Consider the following 18,006-nt stretch of genomic DNA (forward strand, 5'->3'; position numbering starts at 1 on the left):
GTACGTCGGTGATTCATCAAAACAGATTAGTAGTGTTATGCAAGGTGTGTGTGTGTGTGTGTGTGTGTGTGTGTGTGTGTGTGTGTGTGTGTGTGTGTGTGTGTGTGTGTGTGTGTGTGTGTGTGTGTGTGTGTCTGGGCGTAAACACACACACACACACACACACACACACACACACACACACAGAAGCTAATCTAAGGGAAGGCAAGGTACGAATATTGAGAGAGAGAGAGAGAGAGAGAGAATCGTACATTATGAGCCTGATGAGAGGGCTTGAGAGAGAGAGAGAGAGAGAGAGAGAGAGAGAGAGAGAGAGACTTCGTTAAATAAACATAATGGAGGGAAAGGAAGAATACCTCCGCCTTCTCCAATCTCACGTCTTATTCGTCTCTCTCTCTCTCTCTCTCTCTCTCTCTCTCTCTCTCTCTCTCTCTCTCTCTCTCTCTCTCTCTCCCAAAAAGTAAAGGTTAAGCGTATTTCTATGTCGTATGTTAATTTTTTATGTCTTTCTCTCTGTCTGTCTGTTGAATCTTTGTCTCACTCTCTTTTTCCCTTTCATTCTTTTCCTTCTTCTTTTCTTTTACTTTTTTTCCTGTCTTCCTTCTTTCTCTCAATATTTATCTTATTTTTCCTGCTACTTACTTTTGTGTCCTTATTTCTTCCTCTTTTCTTTATATTATTGTTATTTTTATTACTGGCATTCTTGTTAATGTTTTTTTTTATTATTTTCTTTGTTTTATATATATATATATATATATATATATATATATATATATATATATATATATATATATATATATATACCACGTCTCTCTCTCTCTCTCTCTCTCTCTCTCTCTCTCTCTCTCTCTCTCTCTCTCTCTCTCTCTCTCTCTCTCTCTCTCTCTCTCTCTCTCTCTCTCTCCCCGGAGGTCAAATTGCAATCTCGTAATCTTCTTTCTCTTTTAATTTTCCTTTCTTCCTATTTTCTTTCTTTTATTCTCTCTCTCTCTCTCTCTCTCTCTCTCTCTCTCTCTCTCTCTCTCTCTCTCTCTCTCTCTCTGTACGGCCTAAAAGCCCTTGTTAATTATAGAAAGTCACTCTACGGGGACTTTCTTTTCCTTCTTTAATAATTTCAACGCCAAGCTCTTATGTTTAGTTAAAGATTCACTAATATAAGCTTAATTGGCATCTCAGCTTGCCATTTAAAAGGTCACTCAATTGCCATTTAAAGGGACGATTTTGTTTGTCTTTTAAGTTTGGTTTGATGGACGTATTTTTTTTTTTTACTGTCTGTTTCTGTCTGTGAGTGTTTGTGTCTGTCTGTCTGTGGTTTTGTCTGTTTCTGTATGGCTTTATCTGTCTTTTGTAGTGTCTGTTTGTCTGTCTGTGTCCATATCTGTGTCTGTGTTTTTCTCTGCGTGTCTCTAATAGTCTCTTTCTCTGTCTATCTGCTTCTGTCTTTCTTAATCTCTGTTTCTCTGTCAATGTTTCTGTCTGTGTCTGTGTGTGACTGTCTGTTAGTTTTATAGTCAGGCAATGGTGTTAGTGGACGTGGTAATGGTGGTGGTGATGGTGGTGATGGAGGAAGCAATGGTGGTATATAGGGTTAAGGTGATGGTGGTGGTGGTGATGGTGGGGGTAATGGTGGTGGTGATGGTGGTGATGGAGGAAGCAATGGTGGTATATAGGGTTAAGGTGATGGTGGTGGTGGTGATGGTGGGGGTAATGGTGGTGGTGATGGTGGTGATGGTGGAAGAAGCAATGGTGGTATAAAGGGTTAAGGTGATGGTGGTGGTGGTGGTGATGGTGGTGGTGGTGATGAGGGTAATACTTGGTGGTTGTGGCGGTGATGTTACAACCCAGACATTAATATTTCCTTGTGTATATTAATAATCTTTCCCTTACCTCTTTTTCTTGTATAATCTCCCCGCAGCTGTTCTCCCTCGGGTCTTGTATAACGTGCTTCGGAAAATTAACATTGACGCTACGAAGACATTTTTATTTACCTTTTTAATTTATACTTTCAACTTTTCCTTTTTTTTCTTGTTAACAATCTATTTTATTATTTTTTTCACTATTTCATTTTTTTCTTTTATTATCTTTTTTTTTTTACTTTTACTTTCTTTTTCTTGTTATCTATATATCTATTTTCATTTATCCGTTTCTTTTATCTATATTTTTATTTTCATTTTCATTTTTTTTATTATTTATGTTTTTATTTTTGTTTTTGCTTCCTCTTTTTTTTTCTTCTTTTAAGCGTGACCCTTCTCTCTCTCTCTCTCTCTCTCTCTCTCTCTCTCTCTCTCTCTCTCTCTCTCTCTCTCTCTCTCTCTCTCTCTCTCTCTCTCTCTCTCTCTCTCTCTCTCTCTCTCTCACCCCCATTGGAATCAGAATCCCTCCGTGTCGCGTACCTTTTACTGTTATGAGACTACCCAACATTATTAAAACTCTCTCTCTCTCTCTCTCTCTCTCTCTCTCTCTCTCTCTCTCTCTCTCTCTCTCTCTCTTTCTCTCTCTCTCTCTCCGAACCTTATTCTTTCATTAGGGTGCAGAGCTAGATTAAAATCTCAATCTCAATCTCTCTCTCTCTCTCTCTCTCTCTCTCTCTCTCTCTCTCTCGGCGAGGGGTAAATATTGAAATACACACACACACATACACACACACACACACACACACACACACACACAGATATAAACACTCATATACGCAAACTCTCCCTTCCCCTGTCTATCTATCTATCTATCTATCTATCTATCCACAAACGAGGCGGTGGCCTAGTGGATAAGGTGGTGAGCTTGGGATCGGACTGATGTCGACGCATGGGTTCGAATCCCCACCAGTGCTACCTTGAAACTTTGTGTCATTTGCCGAGTGGCTTAAAATCACCTACATGTCACCCTGACACCCGAGTTCTAGTTGCATAGCAATAAAGATGAGCTTTGGGGGGGTAACATGGGCCTTTCAGGTGCCACTATAAAACCCGCGCCCGCACCACTAACGGGCCTGCCTCTGAGCAACACCGAAGAGGCAGAATATGCCTACGGTGCATATGCAACACGTAAAAAAAAAAAAAAAAAAAAAAAATACAGCCAAATCTTGAAGCCCACATTTTAAGCTGTCCTCCTCGGCCATTCCCTTGACATCAGCTCCAACAGTATATCAGTCCGCCAGACGCCGCGCCCTACATACAAGTTTACCATGAACTACTCTTTTGGGTTAATAGCTACACCCAACACATCAATCGCCTCTGCTAGTGAAGGCATGGCGAAGATAAGGGAAGAAAAAGCGTACGAGGTGAAGTGAATGAAATAGATAAGCAAGAAAAGGAAGAGGAGGTGAAGTGAATGAAACAGATAAGTTAAGAAAAGGAAGAGGAGGTGAAGTGAAGGATACAAATAAGTTAAGAAAAGGAAGAGGAGGTGAAGTGAATGGTACAAATAAGTTAAGAAAAAGAAGAGAACGTGAAGAAAATAATACAAGTAAGTTAATAACAGGAAGCGGAGGTGAAGTGAATGGTACAGATAAGGAAAGGAAGATTAGGTGAAGAATTTTGATTTCAACGAAGGGGAGACACTCTTTAGAAGAAGCTGCTGTTAGTTCTTCTTTCAAATGGTTATGAGTAAATGAGATCCCTAACATTTTTCTTATAATTTATCCATTTATTTTCACATTTACCTTTTCTTTTTTATATTAGGGTTAAGGTGAAGTATGTGGTATTTAACGTAAACGAAGAACTATTTAGACGCTACTGTTATTAATATTTCAGCTAGTAGCAAATGAATAAGTCTTTTAGTATGGGAGAACAGTATGGCGAGTATAAGCTTAGATATAACGTATGAAATAAATAATAAACAAATAGATGTAGAATAGGAAGGGAAGGTGAGGTGAGTAGAATTTAACGAAGACGAAGAACTATTTAGAAGCTACTGTTATTAATTTTTCAGCTGGTAATAAATAAATGAAGGGAGAAAGGGAGGAAGGGAGAGCAGCTTTTAGTAAGGGAGGAAAGGCTTGAAATATTGAGGAAAGACACAGAGCTTAGTATTTCTTGGAGCATCTTCCGACCTTTCTTATCTTTCCTTCTCTTGAGTGTGTGTGTGTGTGTGTGTGTGTGTGTGTGTGTGTGTGTGTGTGTGTGTGTGTGTGTGTGTGTGTGTCTAATTATTCCACATTTAACAGACTCACACACTCTCTTTTTGCCCCCCTAAGAAGCCCCCTCCTCCACCCCCCTGACACGCCCCCTCCCTCACACGGCCCCACTCCCCCCCCTTTCACACGCCCTCACTCCCCCCTTTTCACGCCCTCCCCTCTTTCCCCTTAACTCGCTCCTCTTACCCCCTTCCTAACATGCCTCCCCCTTAACCCCTTCCTAACAAGCCTCCCCTTAACTCACTCCCCTTAACACGCCGCTCTCTCCCCCCTCCCACATGTCTCCCCTTAGCCCCTTGCCCGCCCCCTCCCCCCTTAACACGCCCCCCTCTCTTGCGCCCCCCTTCACCCTCCCTCCCCCCTTAACACGCCCCCTGACAGACATAAAGGCAACCAGAATGACGCCATTAAGTTGCACGGGTTACGTTCCGCCACCAGTCACCTCTCTCTCTCTCTCTCTCTCTCTCTCTCTCTCTCTCTCTCGACATCGCAGTTCATTTTCCCTTGAGTGTTATCCTCCAAACTGTGTGTGTGTGTGTGTGTGTGTGTGTGTGTGTGTGTGTGTGTGTGTGGGTGTGTGTGTGTGTGAAGAAGTTAAGTCCTTGCAAGACTTCCCGGTGACCGTGAGAGAGAGAGAGAGAGAGAGAGAGAGAGAGAGAGAGAGAGGTTTACTATTCCATATCGACTTCGCTTTAGGCTGCAAGTGTGTGTGTGTGTGTGTGTGTGTGTGTGTGTGTGTGTTGCATAGATATACATCCCCAATGGATAAACCTTGCCAAACATGATCCTCCTCTTCTCCCTCTTCCTCCTCCTCCTCACGTACTATCCTCAGTCTCGTTCGGTCCCTCACCACTTGACTAACCTGGTAATACGCGGGAAACACCGATCACCCGCTCCTCTCAGCCTCCGCAGCCTCCTCCAGCCTCCGCCAGCCTCCGGGGACGCGGCTCACTCTGTTTCCTCAGCACACACGCCGCACCGAGCCCCAAAAAACAGGATCTCCCGCCTGGGGCTCCCTCACTCCGATCTGTATCTCCTCTGCTTCTTTCTGCGGTTTGCGTGTGGGGTGTCGAGTCTGTTTGCCTTTCTAACTGTACGGAGTCTGGTCTGTCTTTCCGTTCCCTTAGAGGAGGTTGAGGGGGTCAATTGGTAATGGTATTGGTCCTTATTCTAAACATTGCGGGGTTCCTTTTGCTACATATCGCTTCCTCGTCTTTCTTTCGTCTGCGTCTACGTCTCGCTATGCAAATACACATCAATATCCAGCGTCGGAAATGACTCGGCCCGGCTCTATAACACGTAGGGAGAGCTCACCTTGTCGGACGTTCTGAGATAACAATAATAACAGCCACTACAGCGCATCGGAATTTAGAATGTTTACCGTATGCTGTCCTTTCGTCTCGCTATGCAAATACACATCAATATCCAGCGTCGGAAATGACTCGGCCCGGCTCTATAACACGCAGGGAGAGCTCACCTTGTCGGACGTTCTGAGATAACAATAATAACAGCCACTACAGCGCATCGGAATTTAGAATGTTTACCGTATGCTGTCCTTTCGTCTCTCGCTATGCAAATACACATCAATATCCAGCGTCGGAAATGACTCGGCCCGGCTCTATAACACGCGGTTGTCTGTGTCAGTGTGTTAGTATTGGCGGCGGAAATGAGCCTGTCGCTGCCTGCCGTTCCTCATTACTCAGATACTCACTAAAATGACTATACTATTGAACGTGTTGTGTGTAAATGAACGAATGAAGCAATGATGGAAGGCAATAGTTAGGACAGAAAGGGAGTATGAAGGGAAGAGAAGGAAATGGGAAAAGGAGGGGCAGGGAAGGGAAAAAGGAAGTAGGAGGAAGAAGAGAAGGAAAGAAAAAGGAAGGGAAAGGAATGGAAAATGAAGTTGGAATGAGGAACAGGAGGAGGAGAAGAGTAGAAGAGAAGGAAAAGGAAATGAAAGGGAAGGGAAAAAGGAGAAGAAAGGAGAGGCAGAAGGAAGAAGGAAGAGAAAACCGGAACCAGAAACGTTGCAAGAGGCTGAAGAAGAAAATAAGAAGAAAAATAGAAGAAAACGGAAATAGAAGAAGAAGAAAAGAAGAGAAGGAAGATGCTAGTGTATTTCTCTCTCTCTCGTTCCTCATCATTCAAAAACTCATTCATATTCTCATTACTCGATAGCACACCAAAAATTATGTGTATTGTTAATTGAGTGAGAGTAATTATTGAGTGAGCTTAGGATACAATGGGAACGCTGTCTGTCTGTCTGTGTCTGTCTGTCTGTCCCTTTGGCGTATATATCATGTTACTTAACGTTCCCAATCATTCGAGCACTCATTAAAACTATCATCAATTAAGAAGAAACTAAAATTATATGTTACTAATAGCGTAATTAAGCTGGGATATCAGGATACAGAGGGAATATTGTATGTCTGTCTGTCTGTCTGTTACTATAATTCTTCATTCGAAAACACATTAAAGTTCCCATTATTCAGAAAAACACCAAACTTATATAATACTAGTAGGTCAATTAAGTTAGGCAATGTTCAAAGGAAGGGGGGAAGTCTGTCTGCTTGTCTGTCTGTCTGTTTCTATAATTCTTCATTCGAAAACACATTGAAGCTCCCATTATTCGGAAATCCATCAATATTATATAATGAATAGGTCAGTTAAGTTAGGCAATGTTCAGAGAAAAGGAGGAAGTCTGTCTCTTTGTCTGTCTGTCTGTTTGTGTGTGTGTGTGTGTGTGTGTGTGTGTGTGTGTGTGTGTGTGTGTGTGTGTGTGTGTGTGCCTGTTTCCATAATTCTTCATTCAAAAACACATTAGTTCCCATTATTCAGAAAACACTAAAACTATGTAATATGAATAGGAAGGGGAGAAGTCTGTCTGTCTGTTTGTCTCTCTGTCTGTCTGTCTGTCTGTCTGTCTGTCTGTCTATGTGTCTGTCTGTCTGTCTGTCTCTCTGTCTGTCTGTCTGTCTAGCACATTAATCCTGCGACCCGTTACCCCTCATTATTCAAAAGCATACTGAAATTACGTATTACTAATGGGCTAAGTAAGTAAGCAAGCTAGACGAGGCACAGACACAGGCGGCGCAGACTTACTCCCTCGCTCGCCCGCTGTCTGGTTCTCTGTCCGACCGAGTATTTATATCACGCTGCCTTTGTACCTCATTATTCAAGCACACACTAAAATTATGTTATTAATGGCTTTAGTAATTATGCTAGGCGAGGCTCAGAGGCGAGAGGAGAGAAGGAAGTGTTGGTTGTAAGGCTGGAACTGGCTGACTGGCTGGGTGACTGGCTGGCTGGCTGGGTGAGTGCTTGACTGAGTGGATGACTGACTGACTGGGTGGTTGGCTGATTGACTGACTGACTTATTGAGCGACTGACTGACTGACTGACTAACCGATTGAGTGATTTACTGACTGACTGAATGAATGAATGACTGACTGACTTATTAAGCGACTGACTGGGTGACTGACTAACCGATTGAGTGATTTACTGACTGACTGAGTGAATGAATGACTGGCCTACTGACTGACTGACTGACTGACTGATTGACTGGTTGACTGACTAACCGATTGAGTGATTTACTGACTGACTGAATGAATGATTGACTGACTGGCCTACTGACTGACTGACTGACTGACCATGAGATAAATAAAGGGAAAAAAGGAGAAATAAAAAGTGGAGGAACGAAGAGGAAGAAGACTGACTGACTGACTGACTAACCGACCGACTGGCTGCTTAACTGACTGACTGATTGACTGACTGACTGACTAACCCACCTACTGACTAACTGGGTGACTGGTTGGCTGCAGGCACATGTATTTCATCTCATTCCTTCCAGCTTGTGTTGCATCGCTTCACTGCACGGCAACACACACACACACACACACACATACACACACACGCACCGAGACCTGCACTAACGGCGTAATTAACCGATTCAAGCGAAGAGAGACCGTAATGGCGCTGATGGCAATTATGGCGGGGGAGAATGAGTGATTATGATGGTGAGGATGATGAGGGAGTGATAATGATGATGGTGGTGATGGTGAATGACGAACGAGTAGTGTTATAAGTATAGAATAGGAACGGAAGGATAGTGATGGCGATGGTGGTGATGGTGAACGCACTGGCTATTAAGTAAAGGCTAAAAAGAACGTAAGGAAAGTGATGATGATGGTGAGATAGTGACGGAAGTGATGGTGATTGCTTTGGCTATTATTAAGTAAAGAATAAAAAAAAAAAAACGTAAGGAGAGTGATGATGATGGTGAGATAGTGACGGAAGTGATGGTGATTGCTTTGGCTATTATTAAGTAAAGAATAAAAAATACGTAAGGAAAGTGATGATGATGATGGTGAAAGAGTGACGATGGTGATGGTGATTGCTTTGGCCAGACTTACGTTCATGCTAGGAATGGAAAGCTATAATAGTGATGGCGATAGTGATGGTAGTGTTTGGCATATTGATAGTGAGTGACGACGTGGCGGCTTTATTTATAGGCAATGAAATGGGAGTGATAATGTTATGGTGAAGGTAATGGTGATGGTGATAGTGTTGCGTATATTGATGGTGATGAAGTGTTTAGCGTAAATATCAACAGTGGAGGTACGTGGAAATGAAGGAAGGAAGGAAGGGAAATGAGGAAGGAAGGAAGGAAAGGAAGGAAGGGAAATGAAGGAAATGAAGGGAAGGGAAGGGAAATGAAGGGAAGGGAAGGGAAGGGAAATGAAGGGAAGGGAAGGGAAGGGAAGGGAAGGGAAGGGAAGGGAAGGGAAATGAAGGGAAGGGAAGGGAAGGGAAATGAAGGGAAAGGAAGGGAAGGGAAGGAAAGGGAGGAGGAGAAAAAGACATAAACGGAGGAAGGAAGGAAGGAAAGAGGAAGAGAATAAGAAGGAAAAAGTTGATATATGCAAAACCAGGAATACAAATGTTGCAATACTAACAAGAAACAAGAGAGGAAGCAGAAAGAAAGGAAGAAAGAGGAAGAGGAGGAGGAATGGAGACGAGGAGGAGGAGGAAGAGGAGGAGGAGAAAAATACATAAACGGAAGAAGGAAGGAAGGAGGAAGAGAAAAAGAAGGAAAAAAGAAAATATATGCGAAATCAGGAATACAAATGTTGCAATAATAAAGAGAAAGAAGAAAGGAAGGAGAAAGAAAGGAAGAAGGAGGAAGAGGAGGAAAAATGAAGACGAGAAGGAGGAGGAGAAAAAGACATAAACAGAGGAAGGAAGGAAGGAAGGAAGGAAGGAGGAAGAGAAAAAGAAGGAAAAAAGTTAATGTATGCGAAACCATGAATACAAATGTAGCAATAATAAAGAGAAAGAAGAAAGAAAGGAAGAAGAAGGAGGAGAAAGAAGAACAGAAGGAAACTAAATTCACAGGAAACGCATGAAAAGAAAAAAAAATAAGTAAATGTTGAAAAGGAGGAAGAAAAAGAAGGAAGAAAAGGAGGAAACGAAGATGTATGTAGGAACAGATTGATAGAAAGAGAAGCAAGCGAAGGAGGCTATGCAAGAGGAAGCAGAAAAAAGAAGAAAGGAGGAGGAGGAGGAGGAAGAAGAGGAGAAGGAAACCATAATAAATAAACATTGCAAAACTAAAAAGAGACACAAGGAGACGAAGAAGAAGAAGAAAAAAAGAAAGAAAATAAAGAGAAAGGGAAACATAGAAGGAAACTAAATTCGGTGGAAACGCGTAAGAGGAAAAAGATAAGGAAATGTTGCAAAGGAAGGAAGAGGAAAGGAGAAGGAGAAGGAGGAGGAGGAGGAGGAGGAGGGGGAAGGAGGAGAAAAAAAAAGAGCAGGCAGACGGGAAGGTATTCAGAATGGAGACGGAAAGCGAAGGAGGAGGAGGAGGAGGAGGGGGAAGGAGGAAAAAAAGCAGGTAGACGGGGAAGGTATTCAGAATGGAGACGGAAAGCGAGGAGGAGGAGGAGGAGGAGGAGGAGAAAAGCAGGTAGACGGGGAAGGTATTCAGAATGGAGACGGAAAGCGAGAAGGAGGAGGAGGAGGAGAAGGAGGAGGAGGAGGAGGAGGAGGGGGAAGGAGGAGGGAAAAAAAAACAGGTAGACGGGGAAGGTATTCAGAATGGAGACGGAAAGTGAGGAGGAGGAGGAGGAGGAGGAGGAGGAGGAGGAGGAGGAGGAGGAGGGGGAAGGAGGAGAAAAAAAAAGAGCAGGCAGACGGGAAGGTATTCAGAATGGAGACGGAAAGCGAGGAGGAGGAGGAGGAAGAGGGGGAAGGAGGAAAAAAAGCAGGTAGACGGGGAAGGTATTCAGAATGGAGACGGAAAGCGAGGAGGAGGAGGAGGAGAAGGAGGAGGAGGAGGAGGAGGGGGAAGGAGGAGGGAAAAAAAAACAGGTAGACGGGGAAGGTATTCAGAATGGAGACGGAAAGTGAGGAGGAGGAGGAGGAGGAGGAGGAGAAGGAAGAGGAAGAGGAGGAGGAGGAGGAGGGGGAAGGAGGAAAAAAAGCAGGTAGACGGGGAAGGTATTCAGAATGGAGACGGAAAGCGAGTAGGAGGCGGAGGAGGAGGAGGAGGAAGAGGAGGAGGAGGAGGAGGAGGAGGCGGAGGAAATGTATGCGGAATGGAGCAATCCTTTACGAAAATCATGAATACGAATGAGTGAGTGAGTCTGGCCGCTTTGGACGACCGCCGGCATTAGTACACACACACACACACACACACACACACACCAATACATACACACACACACACACACATCAATACACACACACGTTCTTTTTTTTTTTTAGCGCAAGAATATACTCACTTATGCAGTTACCATATTTTTCTTTTTTTTCTTTATTTTCTTTTTCTCATTTTACTTTTCTTTGTTTTTCTTTATCATTTATTTTCTTTTATTTCATTGTCTGTCTGTCTTTCTTGTTTCTATTTCGCTTCCTTTTTGTCTTTCTTTACTTTTCTCTCTCTCTCTCTCTCTCTCTCAACAATCCCTCTATCCAATCTTCCTATCGCGACCCTTTAGAGATTGACAATTTACTCTCTCTCTCTCTCTCTCTCTCTCTCTCTCTCTCTCTCTCTCTCTCTCTCTCTCACACGTTATGAGATAGAGATAACTTTCTTTTCTTTATCCCAGTCTCGCTTTCGTATTTAATGTTTTTCTCTCTCTCTCTCTCTCTCTCTCTCTCTCATTGCTTTCTCCTAATTCCTTATAAATGACACTGAATTTTCGACTCTCTCTCTCTCTCTCTCTCTCTCTCTCTCTCTCTCTCTCCCTACCTTTATCAGCTGTTCGTCCTCCTCCTCTGCTTCGGTCCTTTCATCCCTGTTGCGTCACTTCTGCTCGCTCGGGGTTCACGGGTTCATAGTTTCGAAGCTCCGAGTCTTCCTGTTAATTAGTTCGAAATAGGAGTGATTCAAACCAGGTGCATTATAAGTGAGAGTATATTTAACACACGTACACACACACATACATACATACACACACAGAGAGATTGACATACATACACACACACGTACATGCTCTCTCTCTCTCTCTCTCTCTCTCTCTCTCTCTCTCTCTCTCATAATTATTACAATACAAGTCAAAATAACTATAGGTATTTATCACTCATCTTCTTCCTCTCCTTTCCTTCTTTCTCTTCTTCTCTCTCTTCTTTCTTTTTCTTTTCTTTTTTATATATTATCACACCCTTCTTTCCCTTCCTTCCTTCCTTCAGTCTCTCTTCTCTTCTTCCTTTTCTCCTCTCCTTCTCCTCCATTTTTTTTCCTTTTCTTCCATCAGTCAAGGAAGTCTTTTATCAAGTTTGTTTTTTTCTTTCCTTCCTTTCCTCCTCTCTTTCCATGTTTCCTTCCTTTTTCTCCTCCTCCTCCTCCTTCTCCACTTATCGAAAAATTTATCACACACACGTTCTTCCTTCCCTTCTTCTTTTCTTCCCTCTTCCTTCTCTCTCCTTCTCCTAATTCCTCTTCCTTCCCTCCTCCTCCTCCAATTATCGATAAACTTATCCCACATTTTTCTTCTTCTTTCCTTCTTTCCTCCTTCCTTCCTCTTCCTTTCCTCCTCCTCCTCCTCCTCCTCTTTTTTCTCCTTGTCCAGAAACTTAAAACCAACGAACACACACACACGCACACACACGAACGAACGAACACAAATATAATGTTTCCATCTGGCTCGCTTAATTCACACACACTCACAGAAAGAACACACACACACACACACACACACACACACACACACACACACACACACACACACACGCACGCACACACACACTCACTCTTCTGTTTGTTTACTGTTTTTCTTTACGTTTTTTTTTTTTTAGTTTTAGTTTCAGAATTTAACGAGTGAGGTGTGCGTGGCAAGAGTGTTTCGTTTTGTTTGTTAGTTTGTTTGTTTATCGTTAAGTTTCTTTATATTGTTTTTCCTTGTTTTGTTTTGATAAGGAAGTTTTTTTTCCGTTTTCCACACAAGAAGTTCACGTAAGGAAACACTCATATTGATAAGGCAAGTTTTTTTTTTCTTTCCTTCGCCTCGTTTTCTTATTTATATCCTCAAGTTTATTTTACTTTTTTTTCACTTCGTTTTTGCCACTCATTCTCAAGTTACTTTTTTTGTCCTTCATATTTTGTTTATTTATTGTCAAGTTTCTTTTTCTTCACTTCGTTTCGTCATTTCTGTTCTTCACCGTATCATAAGTTTGTCCTTTTTCTCTTTCTCTTTCTCGTTTCGTCATTTCATTCTTCACCGTATCACAAGTTTGTCCTGTTTTCCTTTTTCTCTTTCTCTTTATCGTTTCGTCATTTCAATCTTCACCGTATCACAAGTTTGTCCTGTTTTCCTTTTCTCTTTCTCATTCGTCAAGTTTCTTTTTCTTCACTTCGTTTCGTCATTTCATTCTTCATCGTATCATAAGTTTGTCCTGTTTTCCTTTTCTCTTTCTCATTCGTCAAGTTTCTTTTCCTTCACTTCGTTTCGTCATTTCAATCTTCATCGTATCATAAGTTTGTCCTGTTTCCTTTTTCTCTTTCTCATTCGCGTTTCCCTTTTTCCTCCTCTTCTTTCCTTTCTCCTTTTATAGTTTTCTCTCCAGAGGCAAATTTCTTTCTTATTTTCTTTGTTCCTTTTCTTATTCACTTCTCTGTTTTGTTTCCATTTCCTCCATTCCTTTGTTCCTTTCTCTTATTCATTCCTTTCATTTCTATCTCCATTTCTTTGTTCCTTTTCGTATTCACTTCTTTCACTTTTCTCTACTTTTCTCTCCCCTTCTATAGTCCTCAAACATTTTCCTTTATTTATTTTCCTTTCTTTCTTTTCCTATTCCCCTTTTTTTCTGTTTTTCTCCATATCTTTCCTTTCTGTTTTTCTCCTCTCTCGCCCCTCGCTTTTCTAATCTTTTCATCTCTTTCCACTCCACTTTCTTGTTTTGCTCGCTGGCACACACACACACACACACACACACACGCACACACACACACGCTATTATGTACTACGTTTAAGCAGTTTCCACCAGCTGTGAAGGTTTATTGTCTCTCTCTCTCTCTCTCTCTCTCTCTCTCTCTCTCTCAAACAACACTGAGAGAGAGAGAGAGAGAGAGAGAGAGAGAGAGAGATGAGTGAGTTAAAACGGGTTCTCTTTAATTTTCTCAACGCCAAGTCCGTCGCCCACACGGCTTTAAAGAGAGAGCCAGGAGGAGGAAGAGGAGGAGGGGAGGGGAAGGAGGAGGAGGAGGAGGAGGAGGAAGGGGAAGACTGGTGTTGTCATCTTCGTTCTTTACAACACTTCACAACATCGAGGCATAACTCTCTCTCTCTCTCTCTCTCTCTCTCTCTCTCTCTCTCTCTCTCTCTCTTTATTTATTGTCTTGTTTAAAAATATTTCTTAACTTTTGTTTGTTACTTTAAATTGTTTTCTTTTGTTTGTTTATTTGTTTTCTTGTTTGTTGTGTTTCATTTGTATGTGTTTCGATCACACACACACACACACACACACACACACACACACACACACACACACACACACACACACTCTCTCTCTCTCTCTCTCTCTCTCTCTCTCTCTCTCTCTCTCTCTCTCTCGCGGCGTCCATGGCACTTAGAATCCTCTTTTAAAACAACAATAATAATAATAATAATAATAATAATAATAATAATAATAATAATAATAATAATAATAATAATAATAATAATAATAATCACAGTAATTATACTTTCAACTCTACTTATTTTTCGACTGAGATCACACTCACTTGCATTCCTGTTTATGTCACGTCTCACTCGGGTCAGCACAGGTCACAAGAGGTCACAGATGGCTGGCAGGTCAGGTCAGGTCAGGTGGGGTTAATCAAGTCAGGTGGAGGACAGGTCAGGAGGTAGACATTTTCTCTTCCTTTCCATTTTTCTTCTCTTTTCATCTATTCTTTTCTTTTTCATTCGTTTTCTGCTTTACTTTTGTTCCTCTTATTCCTTCTTTCTCTCTTTCTTCTGTTTTTTTTTCCTTTTCTTTTATATTATTTTTCTCTTCTTTTCTTCTTCTTATAGTTATGTCCTTCTTTCTTTTCTAACTCCTTCTATTTTTCCTTATTTTTATCTTATATTTTGCTAGTTTTCATTTTTTCGTCCCTTTTTTCTTTTCATTTTTTCTTTCCCTCTTTTTTTCTTTTTTCCTTCCATTAGCGGGTTTGAACTTTTTATGCAAGACTTTTCCTCCTCTTACTCCACTTAAATCTCCTCATCCTCCTCTGCTCTCTCTCTCTCTCTCTCTCTCTCTCTCTCTCTCTCTCCTTCTTTTTCACACTCTTCCTCCTCCTCATCTTCCTCCTCTTGTTTATGCTTTTTTTGAGCTCTTTCGGTTCTCCTCTTTTTCCTCTTTATTCTCATTCGTCACTAAATTCTCCTTCTCCTCCTCTTCCTTCTCTCTCTCCTCTTCTTTCCTTTCTCTTTTTCATACTCTTCCTCTTGTTCCTCTTCCTCCTTCTCCCATTCATACTTATTTTTCTCCCTTCGCTTCTCTTTTTCTTCTCTGTTTTTTCTCTTCTAATGCACGACTTAAAGTTCTCTCTCTTTTTTTCTCTCTCCTCACAAGTTTCCTCTCCTCTCCACATTAGCAGGTTAGCAGGAGCAGAACTTCCTCCTTCCCTCCGTCAGTAATAGGCAGTCAGCAGGTTGTCAAAACAGGTCATAAAACTTCTCTTCATCAGCACTCAGCAGTCAGCAGGCCACGAAACCCTTACATCCTCAGCAGACCAAACCTTCCATCAGCAGTCAGTCAGCAGGTAGTGGGCCTCCAAAACCTCCCTTTCTCAGCACTCAGCAGGTAATCAACACGTCCTTTCCATCAGCAGGGAGTCAGCAGGCTACTAAAACTTCCTTTCCTCAACTTCCTCAGCAGTGCAAAGGTTCAGTCAGAAGGGAGTCAGCAGGCCATTAAAACTTCCCTTCCTCAACTTCCTCAGCAGTGCAAAGGTTCAGTCAGCAGGGAGTCAGCAGGCCATTAAAACTTCCCTTCCTCAACTTCCTCAGCAGTGCAAAGATTCAGTCAGCAGGGAGTCAGCAGGCCATCAAAACTTCCCTTCCTCAACTTCCTCAGCAGTGCAAAGGGGTTCCATCAGCAGGGAGTCAGCAGGCCACCAACACCTCTCTTCCTCAGCGCCCAGAAGAACCACCACGCGTCCTTTCCGTCAGCAGGGCAAGGCTTCCATCAGCAATCAGTCAGCGGGAAGTCAGCAGGCCACCAACACTTCCCTTCCTCATCAGTCAGTTAGCAGAAGACCAAAAACTTCCTTCTTCAGCAGTCAGCAGGCCACAACAAGTCCCATCCATCATCAGGGCCAGGCTCCCGTCAGCACCGTCAGCAGCAGGGGGTGGGTGGGTGGGTGTGTCAGCGGGGTGAGGGGGGTGCCTAATCGCCGTCGTCCGCGGGCCTGATGAATCTATAGAAGCAGGAATCGTCTCGCGAAGTGGGCGGCAGCTCTTCGTACGGCCTCTGCCCCTGCTCCTGGAGGTCACGACGCACCTGGGGGGGAGGCAGCCGGTCAGAGGGGGGAGAGGGAGCAAGGGACAGATTATGAGAAGCAGGGAGGGAAGGAGATAGGAGGAAGGAAGAGGAGGGAGAGATGGGGAGAAGGGAGGGGAAGGAGAAAGGAAGGAGGGAGATTATGAGAGGGAGAGGAAGAGGAGGGAAAGAGAGAGGCAGGGAAGGAGAAAGGAAAGAGGGAGAGATTATGAGAAGCAGGGAGGGAAGGAGAGGGAAAAGAAGAGAGGCAGGGAAGGAGAAAGGAAGAGGAAGGGGGAGATTATGAGAAGCAGGGAGGGAAGGAGAGGGAAAAGAAGAGAGGCAGGGAAGGAGAAAGGAAAGAGGGAGAGATTATGAGAAGCAGGGAGGGAAGGAGAGGGAAAAGAAGAGAGGCAAGGAGAAGGAGAGAGAGATGAGAAGAGGGAGGAAGGAGAGAGGAAGAGAAGCAGGAGGAGAAAGGAAGAAGGAGAAGAGGAGATGAAGGAGAGGAAGGAGAAGAGATAATGAGAGTGAAGGAGGAAAGAAGAATGAAGGAGGAGGAGGAGGAGGAGGAGGAGGAGAAGAAGAGAGAGGGGAGGAAATGATGCACTGAAGGAAAGGAAGGAAGGAGAAGGGGAGAGAGAGAGAGAGAGAGAGAGAGAGAGAGAGAGAGAGAGACCATAGTGTTTTGCATGTATAGCGTATCTCCTCCTCCTCCTCCTCCTCCTCCTCCTCTTCCTCCTCCTCCTCCTCCTCCTCTTCCTCCCTCATTTGCAAACCTTCCCTTTATCAATCAGCCATTTCCATGCTCCCTTCTCCTTCTCCTTCCCTTCCTTATTCCCATATTTTATCATTATTTTCTCCTCTTCCCTTTTTACTTCCCCATTTTCATTTTCTTCTCTTTATTCTTTTTCTTTTCCCTTTTATATATTTTTCCTAATTTCTTGTTTATTATATTTTCTTTTTCCTTTTTTTCCTCTCCCCATCTTCATTTTCTTCACTTATTTCCATATTTATTTCCTTTTCCTCTCCATTTTCTTCTATAGTTTTTCCTCCTTTCTTCTTTTTTTCTTTATTATTTTCTTCCCTTTTTCCTCCTCTCTTCTTTCCCACCTTTATTATTTTCTTTATCTATTTTTCCTTTTCTTATTTTTCTTCTCCCTTTTCTTCTTCGTCTGTCTTCTCCTTTTCTTTTTCTTGTCTTCTTCCTTTCTCCTTCCCTTCTACTCTTCTTCCTCTTCCTCCTCCTTATAAGCCTCCTCCTCCTCGTCCTCACCCTCCTCCTCTTTTCATTTCAAATACTCCTCCTCCTCCTCCTCCTCCTCCTCCTCCTCCTCCTCCTCCTTCTCCTCCTTTTCCTTCAGTAGGACGCGTGTCTGGGGTTTCTAATGTAATATATGAGTCCCTCTTCGTCACGAGAGAGAGAGAGAGAGAGAGAGAAGGTTCTCTCTCTCTCTCTCTCTCTCTCTCTCTTCTTGTCTGTCCATTTCTTACGCTTTATTAAACAACACTTAAGACTGTGTGTGTGTGTGTGTGTGTGTGTGTGTGTGTGTGTGTGTGTGTGTGTGTGTGAGAGAGAGAGAGAGAGAGAGAGAGAGAGAGAGAGAGAGAGAGAGAGATTTAGTTCAGTTCCTGGTTTGGGTGTATTTCCGTTTTCTTTGTTGACTCGCAGGAGACTCGATCCCGACTCGTCTTCCTCCTCCTCCTCCTCTTCCTCTTCCTCCTCCTTCTTTGTCTTATTTTCTCCTTCCTTCTCTCTCTCCCCTCTTTTGTGTTTTCTTCCTCCTCCACTTAATTAATTCTTCCTCTTCTTCTCCTCCTCCTCCTCCTCCTCCTCCCGCTCCTCCTCTATCTATTTTCTCGTTCTCTTTCTCTTCTTCTCTTTCTCTCCTCCTCCTCCT

The 18,006-nt window shown here is 42.9% G+C and overlaps 2 protein-coding genes and 2 long non-coding RNA genes across 5 annotated transcripts in view; 1 reads left to right on the top strand and 3 right to left on the bottom strand.

The window, feature by feature from the left end:
* Window positions 1–5,145, bottom strand: part of LOC127007940 (transcription activator BRG1-like) — a 51,189-nt gene extending 46,044 nt beyond the window's left edge. Inside the window, exon 1 of the mRNA XM_050879462.1 lies at window positions 4,995–5,145. The gene's annotated coding sequence lies outside the window, so the exon portion shown is untranslated. The remainder of the gene's footprint in view (window positions 1–4,994) is intronic.
* Window positions 5,146–11,541: 6,396 nt separating this feature from the next.
* Window positions 11,542–13,672, bottom strand: LOC127007941 (uncharacterized). Its single transcript, XR_007760714.1, has 2 exons — window positions 12,992–13,672; window positions 11,542–12,834 (listed from the first exon to the last, which is right to left on the bottom strand). It is a non-coding gene; the product is annotated as an uncharacterized LOC127007941 (long non-coding RNA).
* Window positions 13,673–14,172: 500 nt separating this feature from the next.
* Window positions 14,173–15,712, top strand: LOC127007943 (uncharacterized). Its single transcript, XR_007760715.1, has 3 exons — window positions 14,173–15,275; window positions 15,322–15,509; window positions 15,577–15,712. It is a non-coding gene; the product is annotated as an uncharacterized LOC127007943 (long non-coding RNA).
* The window catches only part of LOC127007942 (dipeptidase 1-like), a 103,951-nt gene continuing 101,471 nt past the window's right edge, over window positions 15,527–18,006 (bottom strand). Inside the window, exon 13 of one of the 2 annotated variants that reach the window (XM_050879469.1) lies at window positions 15,527–16,126. In XM_050879469.1, coding sequence (XP_050735426.1) covers window positions 16,013–16,126 — 114 coding nt within the window. In that variant the 3' untranslated portion in view covers window positions 15,527–16,012. The remainder of the gene's footprint in view (window positions 16,127–18,006) is intronic. The other variant, XM_050879470.1, reaches the window with a different exon arrangement.

This window comes from Eriocheir sinensis, chromosome 36 (genome assembly GCF_024679095.1).
Source record: "Eriocheir sinensis breed Jianghai 21 chromosome 36, ASM2467909v1, whole genome shotgun sequence".
Lineage (NCBI taxonomy): Eukaryota > Metazoa > Arthropoda > Malacostraca > Decapoda > Varunidae > Eriocheir > Eriocheir sinensis.